General features: G+C 39.3%; 1 protein-coding gene across 1 annotated transcript in view; it reads left to right on the forward strand.

Annotated features, from left to right (window-relative positions):
• The window catches only part of TNMD (tenomodulin), a 73,204-nt gene that overhangs the window by 30,710 nt on the left and 28,516 nt on the right, over window positions 1–13,978 (forward strand). The window contains exons 4-6 of the mRNA XM_075258833.1: window positions 4,938–5,039; window positions 10,170–10,323; window positions 10,954–11,102. Of these exons, the coding sequence (XP_075114934.1) occupies window positions 4,938–5,039; window positions 10,170–10,323; window positions 10,954–11,102 (405 nt within the window). The remainder of the gene's footprint in view (window positions 1–4,937; window positions 5,040–10,169; window positions 10,324–10,953; window positions 11,103–13,978) is intronic.

Below are 13,978 nucleotides of genomic sequence, written 5' to 3' on the forward strand. Positions count from 1 at the left end.
TTATAGTAGTTATATTCTTGTACATAGGAGCAGTATTATAGTGGTTATATTCTTGTACATAGGGGCAGTATTATAGTAGTTATATTCTTGTACATAGGAGGCAGTATTATATTAGTTATATTCTTGTATGTAGGAGTAGTATTATAGTAGTTATATTCTTATACATAGGAGCAGTATTATAGTAGTTACATTCTTGTACATAGGGAGCAGTATTATAGTAAATATATTCTTGTACATAGGGAGCAGTATTATAGTAGTTATATTCTTATACATAGAAGCAGTATTAAAGTAGTTATATTCTTGAACATAGGAGTAGTATTATAGTAGTTATATTCTTGTACATAGGGGCAGTATTATAGTAGTTATATTCTTGTACATAGGAGTACTATTATAGTAGTTATATTCTTGTACATAGGGGCAGTATTATAGTAGTTATATTCTTGAACATAGGAGTAGTATTATAGTAGTTATATTCTTGAACATAGGAGTACTATTATAGTAGTTATATTCTTGTACATAGGGGTAGTATTATAGTAGTTATATTCTTGTACATAGGAGTACTATTATAGTAGTTATATTCTTGTACATAGGGGCAGTATTATAGCAGTTATATTCTTGAACATAGGAGTAGTATTATAGTAGTTATATTCTTGTACATAGGAGTACTATTATAGTAGTTATATTCTTGTACATAGGAGTAGTATTATAGTAGTTATATTCTTGTACATAGGGGCAGTATTATAGTAGTTATATTCTTGTACATAGGGGTAGTATTATAGTAGTTATATTCTTGTACATAGGAGTACTATTATAGTAGTTATATTCTTGTACATAGGGGCAGTATTATAGCAGTTATATTCTTGTACATAGGAGCAGTATTATAGTGGTTATATTCTTGTACATAGGGGCAGTATTATAGTAGTTATATTCTTATACATAGGAGGCAGTATTATATTAGTTATATTCTTGTATGTAGGAGTAGTATTATAGTAGTTATATTCTTATACATAGGAGCAGTATTATAGTAGTTACATTCTTGTACATAGGGAGCAGTATTATAGTAAATATATTCTTGTACATAGGGAGCAGTATTATAGTAGTTATATTCTTATACATAGGAGCAGTATTATAGTAGTTATATTCTTGAACATAGGAGTAGTATTATAGTAGTTATATTCTTGTACATAGGGGCAGTATTATAGTAGTTATATTCTTGTACATAGGAGTACTATTATAGTAGTTATATTCTTGTACATAGGGGCAGTATTATAGTAGTTATATTCTTGAACATAGGAGTAGTATTATAGTAGTTATATTCTTGAACATAGGAGTAGTATTATAGTAGTTATATTCTTGTACATAGGGGTAGTATTATAGTAGTTATATTCTTGTACATAGGAGTACTATTATAGTAGTTATATTCTTGTACATAGGGGCAGTATTATAGCAGTTATATTCTTGAACATAGGAGTAGTATTATAGTAGTTATATTCTTGTACATAGGAGTACTATTATAGTAGTTATATTCTTGTACATAGGAGTAGTATTATAGTAGTTATATTCTTGTACATAGGGGCAGTATTATAGTAGTTATATTCTTGTACATAGGGTAGTATTATAGTAGTTATATTCTTGTACATAGGAGTACTATTATAGTAGTTATATTCTTGTACATAGGGGCAGTATTATAGCAGTTATATTCTTGAACATAGGAGTAGTATTATAGTAGTTATATTCTTGTACATAGGAGTACTATTATAGTAGTTATATTCTTGTACATAGGAGTAGTATTATAGTAGTTATATTCTTGTACATAGGGGCAGTATTATAGTAGTTATATTCTTGTACATAGGGGTAGTATTATAGTAGTTATATTCTTGAACATAGGAGTAGTATTATAGTAGTTATATTCTTGAACATAGGAGTAGTATTATAGTAGTTATATTCTTGAACATAGGAGTAGTATTATAGTAGTTATATTCTTGCACATAGGGGCAGTATTATAGTAGTTATATTCTTGAACATAGGAGTAGTATTATAGTAGTTATATTCTTGAACATAGGAGTAGTATTATAGTAGTTATATTCTTGTACATAGGAGCAGTATTATAGTAGTTATATTCTTATACATAGGAGCAGTATTATAGTAGTTATATTCTTGTACATAGGGAGCAGTATTATAGTAGTTATATTCTTGTACATAGGAGTAGTATTATAGTAGTTATATTCTTGTACATAGGAGCAGTATTATAGTGGTTATATTCTTGTACATAGGGGCAGTATTATAGTAGTTATATTCTTGTATGTAGGAGTAGTATTATAGTAGTTATATTCTTATACACAGGAGCAGTATTATAGTAGTTACATTCTTGTACATAGGGAGCAGTATTATAGTAAATATATTCTTGTACATAGGGAGCAGTATTATAGTAGTTATATTCTTATACATAGGAGCAGTATTATAGTAGTTATATTCTTGAACATAGGAGTAGTATTATAGTAGTTATATTCTTGTACATAGGGGCAGTATTATAGTAGTTATATTCTTGTACATAGGAGTAGTATTATAGTAGTTATATTCTTGTACATAGGGGCAGTATTATAGTAGTTATATTCTTGTACATAGGGGCAGTATTATAGTAGTTATATTCTTGTACATAGGAGGTAGTATTATAGTAGTTATATTCTTGTACATAGGGGCAGTATTATAGTAGTTATATTCTTGTACATAGGAGTACTATTATAGTAGTTATATTCTTGTACATAGGAGTAGTATTATAGTAGTTATATTCTTGTACATAGGGGCAGTATTATAGTAGTTATATTCTTGTACATAGGGGCAGTATTATAGTAGTTATATTCTTGTACATAGGGGCAGTATTATAGTAGTTATATTCTTGAACATAGGAGTAGTATTATAGTAGTTATATTCTTGAACATAGGAGTAGTATTATAGTAATTATATTCTTGTACATAGGGGTAGTATTATAGTAGTTATATTCTTGTACATAAAAGTACTATTATAGTAGTTGTATTCTTGTACATAGGGGCAGTATTATAGCAGTTATATTCTTGAACATAGGAGTAGTATTATAGTAGTTATATTCTTGTACATAGGAGTACTATTATAGTAGTTATATTCTTGTACATAGGAGTAGTATTATAGTAGTTATATTCTTGTACATAGGGGCAGTATTATAGTAGTTATATTCTTGTACATAGGGGTAGTATTATAGTAGTTATATTCTTGTACATAGGAGTACTATTATAGTAGTTATATTCTTGTACATAGGGGCAGTATTATAGCAGTTATATTCTTGAACATAGGAGTAGTATTATAGTAGTTATATTCTTGTACATAGGAGTACTATTATAGTAGTTATATTCTTGTACATAGGAGTAGTATTATAGTAGTTATATTCTTGTACATAGGGGCAGTATTATAGTAGTTATATTCTTGTATATAGGGGCAGTATTATAGTAGTTATATTCTTGAACATAGGAGTAGTATTATAGTAGTTATATTCTTGAACATAGGAGTAGTATTATAGTAGTTATATTCTTGAACATAGGAGTAGTATTATAGTAGTTATATTCTTGCACATAGGGGCAGTATTATAGTAGTTATATTCTTGTACATAGGAGTACTATTATAGTAGTTATATTCTTGTACATAGGGGCAGTATTATAGCAGTTATATTCTTGAACATAGGAGTAGTATTATAGTAGTTATATTCTTGTATATAGGAGCAGTATTATAGTAGTTATATTCTTGAACATAGGAGTAGTGTTATAGTAGTTATATTCTTGTACATAGGGGTAGTATTATAGTAGCTATATTCTTGTACATAGGAGCAGTATTATAGTAGTTATATTCTTGTACATAGGGGCAGTATTATAGCAGTTATATTCTTGAACATAGGAGTAGTATTATAGTAGTTATATTCTTGTATATAGGAGCAGTATTATAGTAGTTATATTCTTGAACATAGGAGTAGTATTTTAGTAGTTATATTCTTGCACATAGGAGCAGTATTATAGTAGGTATATTCTTGTTCATAGGAGCAATATTATAGTAGTTATATTCTTGTACATAGGAGCAGTATTATAGTTGTTATATTCTTGTACACAAAGAAAAATTTGTCTCAGCCCCTATTACAAAAATGATAAATGTCTCTTACTGTTTATGCAGGAATAGTAGGTGCTTGTAGTCATCCGGTTGCCCGGGACATCATGTCTGGTTCAGACACAATAGAAGCAGCAAAATGAAGTAGTCTCAGCACGCCGGATGATTCGTTTTTTAAAAAAAAATTCCAAAATTTTATTGTGGATACATGCTCCAAGTTAAATATATATACATGTCGTTCTTGGAAAAGCAACAGGTGGATTTTTCCTTGTGCAGACGGGACAAAGGGACGAGAAAGCTTAAGTGTTTTGGGGATATGACCCCTTAGTCATGGCTTAGCCTGCAAGTATGTGCTATTCGTATATATATACTAAAACGTAACGTTAAAAACAGGACCCCTCCCATCTGCACTTGGACGGAAGTTTAAATCAAGACAAGATTATGCAACAGGTGACGGGAGGGGTCCTGTTTTTAACTTTACGTACGAATAGCACATACTTGCAGACTAAGCCATGACTAAGGGGTCACATCCCCGAAACGCGTAGGCTTACTCGTCCCTTTGTCCCGTCTGCACAAGGACGAATCCACCTGTTGCTTTTCCAAGTACGATATATATATTTTTTTTAACTTGGAGCATGTCTCCACAATAAAATTTTGGAATTTAAAAAAAAAAAAAAACGAATCATCCGGCGTGCTGAGACTACTTCAATTTGCTGCAGTAATACAGTGATGTTATATGATGTGCTAAAAACGGATATTTTGCCCAGAATTCAGATTACATCAGCTTCACACCTTAATTTCTTCTGTTTTAGGGATTTACTGGCATCTACTTTGCTGGACTTGAAAAATGCTTCATCAAGACTCAGAGTAAAGAAATCCCAGCTGTGGAGGAGACAGAAATGGTAGAGTTTGAGGTACGGTGGTATATGGGTTCCTTCCCTGTATGCATTGTATTATTATGGACATATAGGGACACTATAGAAAATCTTGGAAGGGGCCTCAGGTCTCTTCCAACCATCACACTGAATACTGATGGACATTATAATGGTAGTATTGTCACCTCAGTACTCCGAGGCCCCTTGGGTGGTAAGTTGTTATTTTAATAGCTCAGCTGACATGCAAAATGAAAATTATAATAAATTATTCTCACAGATTTCCACCAACTAATAATAAACAGAGCAAAAAACTGACAACCTTCCATCATTGTGCTGGGGCCAGGAGGAAACCTCTCCCACATGGAGACAATTACATCCGCCGCCCGATTAATGAGAAACTTTCCATTTTCTTACAATGTTTTATTGTTAAACTGGAAAATTGTTTAATTTCTAGAGATGAGCGAACAGTGTTCTATCGAACACATGTTCGATCGGATATCAGGGTGTTCGCCATGTTCGAATCGAATCGAACACCACGTGGTAAAGTGCGCCAAAATTCGATTCCCCTCCCACCTTCCCTGGCGCCTTTTTTGCACCAATAACAGCGCAGGGGAGGTGGGACAGGAACTACGACACTGGGGGCATTGAAAAAAATTGGAAAAAGTCATTGGCTGCCGAAATCAGGTGACCTCCATTTTAGACGAATAGTGGATTTCAAATCCGGGTCATATGAGAATGTGAACTTTGTGACTATGAGACAGGGATAGCTGTACAGGCAGGGATAGCTAGGGATAACCTTTATTTAGGGGGGAATGTTATTAAAAATAACTTTTTGGGGCTCTATCGGGTGTGTAATTGTGATTTTTGTGAGATAAACTTTTTCCCATAGGGATGCATTGGCCAGCGCTGATTGGCCGAATTCCGTACTCTGGCCAATCAGTGCTGGCCAATGCATTCTATTAGCTTGATGAAGCAGAGTGTGCACAAGGGTTCAAGCGCACCCTCGGCTCTGATGTAGCAGAGCCGAGGCTGCACAAGGGTTCAAGCGCACCCTCGGCTCTGATGTAGGAGAGCCGAGGGTGCACTTGAACCCTTGTGCACCCTCAGCTCTGCTACATCAGAGCCGAGGGTGCGCTTGAACCCTTGTGCACACTCTGCTTCATCAAGCTAATAGAATGCATTGGCCAGCGCTGATTGGCCAATGTATTCTATTAGCCTGATGAAGTAGAGCTGAATGTGTGTGCTAAGCACACACATTCAGCTCTACTTCATCGGGCTAATAGAATGCATTGGCCAGCGCTGATTGGCCAGAGTACGGAACTCGACCAATCAGCGCTGGCTCTGCTGGAGGAGGCGGAGTCTAAGATCGCTCCACACCAGTCTCCATTCAGGTCCGACCTTAGACTCCGCCTCCTCCGGCAGAGCCAGCGCTGATTGGCCGAAGGCTGGCCAATGCATTCCTATGCGAATGCAGAGACTTAGCAGTGCTGAGTCAGTTTTGCTCAACTACACATCTGATGCACACTCGGCACTGCTACATCAGATGTAGCAATCTGATGTAGCAGAGCCGAGGGTGCACTAGAACCCCTGTGCAAACTCAGTTCACGCTAATAGAATGCATTGGCCAGCGCTGATTGGCCAATGCATTCTATTAGCCCGATGAAGTAGAGCTGAATGTGTGTGCTAAGCACACACATTCAGCACTGCTTCATCAAGCCAATACAATGCATTAGCCAGTGCTGATTGGCCAGAGTACGGAATTCGGCCAATCAGCGCTGGCTCTGCTGGAGGAGGCGGAGTCTAAGGTCGGACCTGAATGGAGACTGGTGTGGAGCGATCTTAGACTCCGCCTCCTCCAGCAGAGCCAGCGCTGATTGGTCGAGTTCCGTACTCTGGCCAATCAGCGCTGGCCAATGCATTCTATTAGCCCGATGAAGTAGAGCTGAATGTGTGTGCTTAGCACACACATTCAGCTCTACTTCATCAGGCTAATAGAATACATTGGCCAATCAGCGCTGGCCAATGCATTCTATTAGCTTGATGAAGCAGAGTGTGCACAAGGGTTCAAGCGCACCCTCGGCTCTGATGTAGCAGAGCCGAGGCTGCACAAGGGTTCAAGTGCACCCTCGGCTCTCCTACATCAGAGCCGAGGGTGCGCTTGAACCCTTGTGCAGCCTCGGCTCTGCTACATCAGAGCCGAGGGTGCGCTTGAACCCTTGTGCACACTCTGCTTCATCAAGCTAATAGAATGCATTGGCCAGCGCTGATTGGCCAATGTATTCTATTAGCCTGATGAAGTAGAGCTGAATGTGTGTGCTAAGCACACACATTCAGCTCTACTTCATCGGGCTAATAGAATGCATTGGCCAGCACTGATTGGCCAGAGTACGGAATTCGGCTAATCAGCGCTGGCCAATGCATTCTATTAGCCCGATGAAGTAGAGCTGAATGTGTGTGCTAAGCACACACATTCAGCACTGCTTCATCACGCCAATACAATGCATTAGCCAGTGCTGATTGGCCAGAGTACGGAATTCGGCCAATCAGCGCTGGCTCTGCTGGAGGAGGCGGAGTCTAAGATCGCTCCACACCAGTCTCCATTCAGGTCCGACCTTAGACTCCGCCTCCTCCAGCAGAGCCAGCGCTGATTGGCCGAATTCCGTACTCTGGCCAATCAGCACTGGCTAATGCATTGTATTGGCTTGATGAAGCAGTGCTGAATGTGTGTGCTTAGCACACACATTCAGCTCTACTTCATCGGGCTAATAGAATGCATTGGCCAGCGCTGATTGGCCGAATTCCGTACTCTGGCCAATCAGCACTGGCTAATGCATTGTATTGGCTTGATGAAGCAGTGCTGAATGTGTGTGCTTAGCACACACATTCAGCTCTACTTCATCGGGCTAATAGAATGCATTGGCCAATCAGCGCTGGCCAATGCATTCTATTAGCGTGAACTGAGTTTGCACAGGGGTTCTAGTGCACCCTCGGCTCTGCTACATCAGATTGCTACATCTGATGTAGCAGTGCCGAGTGTGCATCAGATGTGTAGTTGAGCAAAACTGACTCAGCACTGCTAAGTCTGCATTCGCATAGGAATGCATTGGCCAGCCTTCGGCCAATCAGCGCTGGCTCTGCCGGAGGAGGCGGAGTCTAAGGTCGGACCTGAATGGAGACTGGTGTGGAGCTATCTTAGACTCCGCCTCCTCCAGCAGAGCCAGCGCTGATTGGTCGAGTTCCGTACTCTGGCCAATCAGCACTGGCCAATGCATTTCTATGGGGAAAAGTTAGCTTGCGAAAATCGCAAACTGACAGGGATTTCCATGAAATAAAGTGACTTTTATGCCCCCAGACATGCTTCCCCTGCTGTCCCAGTGTCATTCCAGGGTGTTGGTATCATTTCCTGGGGTGTCATAGTGGACTTGGTGACCCTCCAGACACGAATTTGGGTTTCCCCCTTAACGAGTTTATGTTCCCCATAGACTATAATGGGGTTCGAAACCCATTCGAACACTCGAACAGTGAGCGGCTGTTCGAATCGAATTTCGAACCTCGAACATTTTAGTGTTCGCTCATCTCTATTAATTTCTGTTACAAAGATGAAATAGGCGCAAACTATAAAATGTTGTCTGGAAATATTCGTATTGTCATTCCCATTAACAATGTAGCATGTGAAGGAGATTTTATATTGGCGATGCCGTCACCAGTCTCCGTCCTTCCTGGTATTTGTTATGGTCGTTCTTGTTTCTTTAGGAGTCTCTGGAGTCATTATAAGACTATTGTTATATTACTGTATTTCCATATCAATATGGCGTCTATTCAGTGATTTCCATTGAGAGGAGCTACTGTAGTATCTCTTCCTATACTAGTACATGTGGGTTGTCATGTGGCTGCTCCAACCTCCGTATAAGAATACAGGTCTCTTGTGCTGAAGGAAAACAAGGAAGAGAATGGAGAGAAAGAATAAGAGGTAACAAAGTGATGGAATGAGCAGGAAAGAAGAGAGGGAGGGAGAGGAAGGAAGGAAGGAAGGAAGGAAGGAAGGAAGGAAGGAAGGAAGGAAGGAAGGAAGGAAGGAAGGAAGGAAGGAAGGAAGGAAGGAGATAATGGAAGGAAGGAAGGAAGGAAGGAAGGAAGGAAGGAAGGAAGGAAGGAAGGAGATAATGGAAGGAAGGAAGGAAGGAAGGAAGGAAGGAAGGAAGGAAGGAAGGAGATAATGAAAGGAAGGAAGGAAGGAAGGAAGGAAGGAAGGAAGGAAGGAAGGAAGGAAGGAAGGAAGGAAGGAAGGAAGGAAGGAGATAATGAATGGAAGAAAGGAAGGAAAACAAGGAAGCGAATGGAGAGAAAGAATAAGAAGTAACAAAAGTGATGGAATGAGCAGGAAAGAAGAGAGGGAGGAGGGAGAAAGGAAGGAAGGAAGGAAGGAAGGAAGGAAGGAAGGAAGGAAGGAAGGAAGGAAGGATGGAAGGAAGGAAGGAGGGAAGGAAGGTAACAAATTAAGAAATGTAGGAATGTAAGAATAGTGGAAAAAACTGAGAGATGCAAGAAGGAAGGAGGAAAGGAAGAAAGGCTAGGCAAGAGGGTGGTAGTTTGGAAGGAATGAAGGAAAAGAGGTAAAGAAAGGACAAATGAATAAACAAGAAAGGAAGAAGAAAGGACAAAATAAACAAAGTATGAAAAGAAGTAAGAGTGGAGAAAAGATAAAAAGAGGGAAGAAAGGACAGAAGGATGGGGGAGAGTAAGGAAAGAAGGAGGAAAGGGGAGAAAAAATAAAGGAAAGAAGAAAAGAAGGAGAGAATTAAGGAGAGAAGGAAAGGGAAAGAATAAAAAATGAAAGGGAAAGGAAGGAAAGGGAGGGAAGAAAAGAGGTAAGGGAACAATAAATGAAACAAAAAAAGAATTGTAGAAAGGAAAAAAGAAGAGAGATAGAGGGAAGGAGAGAAAGAATCCAGGATGGAAGGAGGAAAGCATAAGAAGGCAGGGGAAGGCAGGTTTAAGGAAAGGAGGATGGAGTGGTAAGGAGGGAAGGAATTAAGAAATAAAGAAAGAGAGGACAAGGGAGGTAGACACATGCGAATGAAGGAAAACAGGAGCAGGGAGAGATATGGTACAGTCAGATAGCCTTTACAATAATTTCTCTACTTTCCTTCCTTTCGTCTCCTTGACTAGGAGGGTGAGGTCTCCACCACCATCTATGAACAGTCCATGTTCTGGGTCCCGTCTGAGAATCCTATAGAAGACAAAGATTTCCTGAAAAATTCCCGAATCCTGGAGCTGTGTCACAATACGTCCATGCACTGGATCTTCCCTGCTTCTCCGTCAGGTAACACAAACCTGAGACCATTATATGATACATGTCATGTGTCTAACACAGAGGACAAATCCAGACTCCACACCAATGGGTAGATCTGTTGTGCAGATATCTTCTCCTAAGAAGATGGCCACCACTACAGCACTTACAGGGCTTGTCATGACACTTTCCTAATCTTTGGTACAGCAGATTGTTCTAAGTAAGATGTTACTAGTTTACAGTAGGTGGGTTATGACAACTTTTGTGGATGCTGTAATGCCGCCATATTGGTTGTCGCTCAGTTTTCCTAGTGATAGATTTAAGTAGTAGGGCTTATTTTTTGTGCAATGAAGTGCTTTTTCAGTTGGACCATTTTTGGGTACATACAGTAGGTCTGCCCCCCCCCCCCCCCCTTATGCCTTGGCACCACAGCAGATGAATGCCCCCTTGGTCTGTGATAGTGAACATAGTCTTTATTTTGCCTGACAATAATAAAATCCCATCTTTATTTTGCCTGGATATCCATAAGGCCTGTCACTCAGCTTTCCCAGAGGCAGATATGGTCACCCATGATTTTTAAGCTATTCTGAGATTTATATTTATATGGATTTGTTTCATTCTCGGGGAATTGCTCTTTCATCTCTGCTTTATTTCCCTTTCTAGCTCCTGAGTTTCAAGATTTTGATGGAGAAGATGATGAGTCGGCAGCCGAACAAAAATTACTTTTGCCTAAAGATCAAAGAGGCGGAAAGCAGAGCGGCAAACGTCAGTCCAGATCTCTGACTGAAGAGGATCTGCCGGTCAATGACTATGTAAGTGAAGAAATAATATCACCGTATACAAAATATATATATATATATATATATATATATATATAAATATATATATATATATATATATATATATATATATATATATATATATATACAGTATATATACACACCATGCACAGCCTGATGGAACAGGGGACAGAGCAGTAATCTGAAGGGGAGGGGGGAGTTGGTTTTTCTGTCGCTTATACAACACACACAAACCATTACAACCTCATAGTAGCCACTGTAGCCCAGCCATCCTTACACTGTCCCCTCAAGTGGCCAGAGACTGCCAGAGGCTTTCTGTATGTCTGCACATCAGAGGCAACAAGGAGACTGAATTACTATGGCGGTAATGGGAGCAAAGAATCTGCTGACTGCTGCAATGGTGTGGAATATATAATGATGCTGGTGCTGTAAGTGGAGGGACTGATATCACATAGATATTGGATAGATAGATAGATAGATAGATAGATAGATAGATAGATAGATAGATAGGAGATAGATAGATAAATAGATAGGAGATAGATAGATAAATAGATAGATAGATAGATAGATAGGAGATAGATAGATAGATAGATAGATAGATAGATAGATAGGAGATAGATAGATAAATAGATAGGAGATAGATAGATAAATAGATAGATAGATAGATAGATAGATAGATAGATAAATAGATAGGAGATAGATAGATAGATAGATAGATAGATAGATAGGAGATAGATAGATAGATAGATAGATAGATAGATAGATAGGAGATAGATAGATAGATAGATAAATAGATAGATGATAGATCTTCACTACTATGATCCTACTTGCCATTACCCCACAACCTGCTGCAGACAGTCTGGTACATCCCATTATTGCTCCCGCTGTGATATTATGGACGCCATGAATAAAATGTAAATCTCACATATGTTGTGATGGGTTTAGGGCCCAGCTCTGCCGCTGTTCCGCACCGAGAGCCCCGATGAGCCGCTACAGCTGTGAGCAGCAGACGTTTTTCTGAACATCAATGTAAATAATGAATACCGTCTCCCCTAATAGTCTTATGGAGTAGATCTGACGCCTTTGGAGTCTGAACATCTAGGAAAAATGCTAACAGGACTGATTTGCAACCTGGATAATTAGGGGAAGAGTAGAGGCCCGTAAATGGATTAAAAAGGGAGAGTGTGAATAATGAATTGATGTATCCAGACTGGATGCTGTAAAAGATACATGACAAAGGGAAGAGCCTTTAATGTGGCGATAAGTAACCGTCAGCGCGCCCGCTTTGATGAACCCTTTATGTCTTTACTTGATAAAACACAAGGTGTTAAAAAGGGAAAGTTACAGATAAAAAAAGAGAAATGATAATAAAGTCCTGCGCTCGTCTTTCATTCTCCGCCCGGTGCCGTACATCAAGCGACAACAGCGCACGACAGATGGGTCATCAATATTCATCATATATATGACACATTGAGATACCGGTGATGCTTATATCATATCTACGTCTTGGCGCCAGTTTGCTGATCGTCATCCTGGCAGATGTTTCGGAAAGTAAAATATTCAGAGAGACGTCACCTGACAAGTGACAAGGTCACCATATAGAAGTATAAAGAAACTTGCAGGGAACATGACCAGTGACCAGTGGCGGATTAGGTAAACCAATGGCCCTGGACTGTCCCCCAAACTCCCCATTCCCCTGCCCTGGCGCACCTTGTCTATAGTCAACATCACCTTTCTGTTCTGGTTAAACTCTATGCACTCTATTGCTATTCCACTGGTCATGTCATTGGCTGTGCCCCTACATACTAAAAGTGCCCAATTATTGCTGACAGTATCACAATGTGGAAGGACCCCGGCATGGAATTGTCGCATTTGCAACCCCAAGGTGTAACAGAATTGCTACTCAATCAATTTCCTAATTCACGGCGGATCCTGTAACTGATACAGCAAACAGCAAGTAAACAAGCTGACTATAATCCTCCACTGTCACGGTTCACACAGTCTAAGGCTACCCTGAAGTAATAACCATCACCCATTGCAAAGCAGAAGAGCTTTGGCTGCTCCAAACCCAGGTTGCAACCCCAGGGTGCACTAAAATAGGTGCACTTGCAAACTAAGGGACAAACCAGAATCCCTATGGCAGTCAGAGTGTGCATAACCAAGGTTAAAACCATAAGAGTACGAGAATAGTCAAAATGAAAGCAGAGGAATATCTGAGCAAGGTCAAGTCCGGGAGGTAAAAGATAAAACCAAAAGTACAAAAGTTTTAGGTGTTGAATAAGGCTGCAAAGAAAAAATACGTAAAGGGTTAATAGTTTATTTTTGTCAATGAAGAAAAGAGAAACGTGAATTTCATCAAGATTTGGTGTGACCTTTGCCCTTTGCCTTCTATCAGTTCATCTTGGCATTTGCAGGCAGTGTTTGGCAGAACTGAGCAGGGAGGTTGTTCCCACCACCATCTTGGAGAACTAAGCCCAGATCTTCTGTGGATATAGGCTTGCTCCAATCCGTCTGTCTCTTCATGTTGTCCCAGACAGACTGGATGATGTTGAGATCAGAGCTATATCTGTGGGGGTTGTATCATCACTGCCAGTACTCCTCCAAAGGGCAAAGGTCATACCAAATATTGATGGGACTTACATTTCTCTTTTCAGCATTCACTTAATTTTGGTAATTGACAAAAATAAACTATTAACCCTTCTATTTCTGAACGCATTCTTACTTTCCTGCATTTTCTTTTTACACTTGCCTATAACTTTTGCACAGTATTGTATGTCCTTACGTTGGACCCTAATGTGTCAGAAGTAGAGTTGAGCCGATCTTGAGATTTCAGGATCGATTTTAAAATCCGATTTCCGATCATTTTCCAGCCGATCCCAATCGCGATC

Source organism: Leptodactylus fuscus, chromosome 11 (assembly GCF_031893055.1).
Source record: "Leptodactylus fuscus isolate aLepFus1 chromosome 11, aLepFus1.hap2, whole genome shotgun sequence".
NCBI lineage: Eukaryota > Metazoa > Chordata > Amphibia > Anura > Leptodactylidae > Leptodactylus > Leptodactylus fuscus.